The sequence below is a fragment of the Ochotona princeps genome, chromosome 33, assembly GCF_030435755.1.
Source record: "Ochotona princeps isolate mOchPri1 chromosome 33, mOchPri1.hap1, whole genome shotgun sequence".
Lineage (NCBI taxonomy): Eukaryota > Metazoa > Chordata > Mammalia > Lagomorpha > Ochotonidae > Ochotona > Ochotona princeps.
The window spans coordinates 2,845,885-2,848,584 of record NC_080864.1 but is presented as its reverse complement, the minus strand read 5'-3'; the positions used below and the strand labels follow the sequence as shown (position 1 = coordinate 2,848,584).

At 62.4% G+C, this 2,700-nt stretch overlaps 1 protein-coding gene across 1 annotated transcript; it reads left to right on the top strand.

The window, feature by feature from the left end:
• Positions 1–188: 188 nt before the first annotated feature.
• On the top strand, positions 189–2,402 carry LOC101522904 (deoxyribonuclease-2-alpha). The gene is made up of 6 exons (XM_058657580.1): positions 189–365; positions 465–651; positions 742–877; positions 1,007–1,171; positions 1,260–1,457; positions 1,798–2,402. The coding sequence occupies exons 1-6, from the start codon at positions 253–255 to the stop codon at positions 2,190–2,192; spliced, it is 1,194 nt and encodes a 397-aa protein (XP_058513563.1). The 5' UTR covers positions 189–252; the 3' UTR covers positions 2,193–2,402.
• The last annotated feature ends 298 nt before the right edge of the window (positions 2,403–2,700 follow it).

The following is a 2,700-nucleotide window of genomic DNA, read 5'->3' as shown; positions in this document are numbered from 1 at the left end:
AGGCGGAGCCCCCGAGGGTCCAATCACGCGTCCCAGTCGGCCTCATGTGGCGCTTGGGGGGCGCGGCCCGAGCCGAGGAACTTGGGGGTGTTGAGCCAGTCAGGCCGCCCCGGACGCCGCCTGCAGGCGCGTGATGCCCACATACCAAGTGCCCCAGCGAGTTTGGGGAAGTGAGAGTTACTGGAAGACGCTGCCTCTTGCCCCAAGCTCGTGACCCGGGCCGCTTCCTCCGCTATCATCACCCTCGGCGGGATGGCTGCGCCGAGCTGGCCGAGCTGGCCGAGCTGGCCTCTGCTGGCCGCGCTGCTGTGGGTCCCTGCCGGCGCCTTGAGCTGCTACGGAGACTCGGGACAGCCGGTGGATTGGTGAGCTTGGTGCCCTCCTCCGGGTTGGAGGGGGCAGGAGGCGTCCCCCGGGCTTGCTGTGCGCAATTTGGTGCCAAATTGGGTGCGTTCTTCTTCCAGGTTCGCGGTCTACAAGCTGCCGGCCAACAGCGGTCCCGGGAAGGCGGCGTCCGGCAGCGGGCTGCGCTACAAGTACCTGGACCAGAATTCTGGAGGGTGGCAGGACGGCGTGGGCTCCATCAACAGCTCGGCAGGGGCCGTGGGCCGCAGCCTGCTGCCGCTATACCGGAGCGGCAACAACAGCCAGGTAAGGTGGCCCAGGGGCAGGGCTGGGGCGCGGACTCCAGGCTGGGCACCCCACAAAGACCACTCCACCTCCATTCCCCCTGCACCCCAGCTCGCCTTCCTGTTGTATAATGACCAGCCGCCCAAAGCCTGGGGCCCCGGGGAGGCAGCGTCTGGCAGCGGGCTGCCATGCAAGTACCTGGACCAGAGCTCTGGAGGGTTTTCCTCCAGCCGGGGACATGCCAAGGGTAAGGCTGGGAGGCGTGGGGACGCTGCTGGGCACGGAGAGGAACTCTGGCTGTCTCCCCCAATCCATTTCTCTCTAACAGTTTGACGCTGCCAGCCAAGCCCCTCCGCTATCCCCTTTTCTGGCGCAGGTGTCCTGCTCCTGGACGAGGAGGGGGGCTTGTGGCTGGTACACAGTGTGCCCCGTTTCCCTGCACCTGCCTCCTCTGCCGCCTACAGCTGGCCCCCCAGCGCACAGACCTATGGGCAGACACTTCTCTGCGTGTCCTTCCCCATCACGCAGTTTGACAGCATTGGTGAGAGCATCCCGCCTCTTCCTGGGTGAGGGAGGAAGGGCTGGCAGGTCCTGACCCCTGAACTTTGCCCCATTTGCTCCCATCCCAGGCAGGCAGCTGACCTACACCTACCCGCTGGTCTATGACCACAAGCTGGATGGGGTCTTTGCCCAGAAATTCCCCGCCCTGGAGGAGGTGGTCCGAGGCCAGCACGTGAGCCGGGAGCCCTGGAAGAGCAGAGTAACCCTCACCTCGCAGGCAGGGTTGGCTTTTGAGAGCTTCACCAAGTCAGGACATTTTGGAGATGGTGAGCGGGGGAAGTTGGTGTGTGTGTGTGTGTGTGTGTGTGGCAGGGGTGTGGGCTTTGCCAAATGTGGGCACAGCCAGGGTTTAAGCACTGAAACAGACAAACTTAATCCAAAGGCAATTCGGGGTCCTGGCTGTGGGGCGTGGGACTGAACCTGGGCCGCAGCCGGCTCATAGGAAAGGCGGGGTCGGGGTGTCCGCTGTACAGGCTGGGTGTGGCACGGAGGATGTGTCTGGGGTGTCAATGATGTCATTTCCGGGGCTACTGATGGGCGGAGTGAGCCCAGCGCCCAGGTGGCCTGGGAGGCGCTTCTCACTGGTCCTTCCCTCCCTTACCCAAGACCTGTACTCCGGCTGGCTGGCCGCAGCCCTGGGAAGCGACCTGTATGTCCAGTTCTGGCCACACTCGCCGGGTCTCCTGCCCTCCAACTGCTCGGGGCCACAGCAAGTGCTGAATGTCATGCAGACAGCCTTCCCCGGGCCGGCCGGCCCCTCCTTCCGGGATACCGAGGACCACTCCAAGTGGTGCGTGGCGCCCAAGGGACCCTGGGCCTGTGTGGGCGACATGAACCGCAACCATGGCGAGGAGCACCGGGGTGGTGGCACCCTGTGCAGCCAGGAGCCAGCGCTCTGGAAGGCTTTCCAGCCACTGGTCAAGGCCTGGAAGCCGTGTGCGGAAGAGAGCGAGAGGAGGGGCTGGCGCCAGAAAGCCCCTGCACTCTACCCTGGAGCGTAGAAGCAGCTGAGCAACCGGCTTGGACTTGATTTTCGACCCAGCTCAGGCTGCCTAATTGTATGACAGTAATTATACTGTGTGGGACTCTGTCTACCCATCTGCATAATGGGAATGACAGCATGCAATTCAGGTTTGTGGGACAGTGAAATAAACTTGGTGGATGAAGTTGCTAACCTGGTTTGAGGCCGGGGAAGGCCACTGACACACCCACTTCTGCTTTTCGCTAAGGGTTTAGAAACCAGCAGGTACAATGAGAAAATCCGAAGTGGACAGACCACAGGAAGGGCCCATCCAAAATGGGTCACCCCCTCTCCACTGGTGCCCAGCACCGGAATTCTGTGCCAGGAAGCACACAGGCAGAGCAGGTGATGATTGGGGCAGGGGATGGGTCATGTTACGTCATTGCCTTGAGCCCCAGAAGGGTCACACTACACAGTGGCATTTTATTTATATGTGTACATATGTATACAGGGCAGCTCTACGGCACAGGGCCAACCCGGCGCTGGGG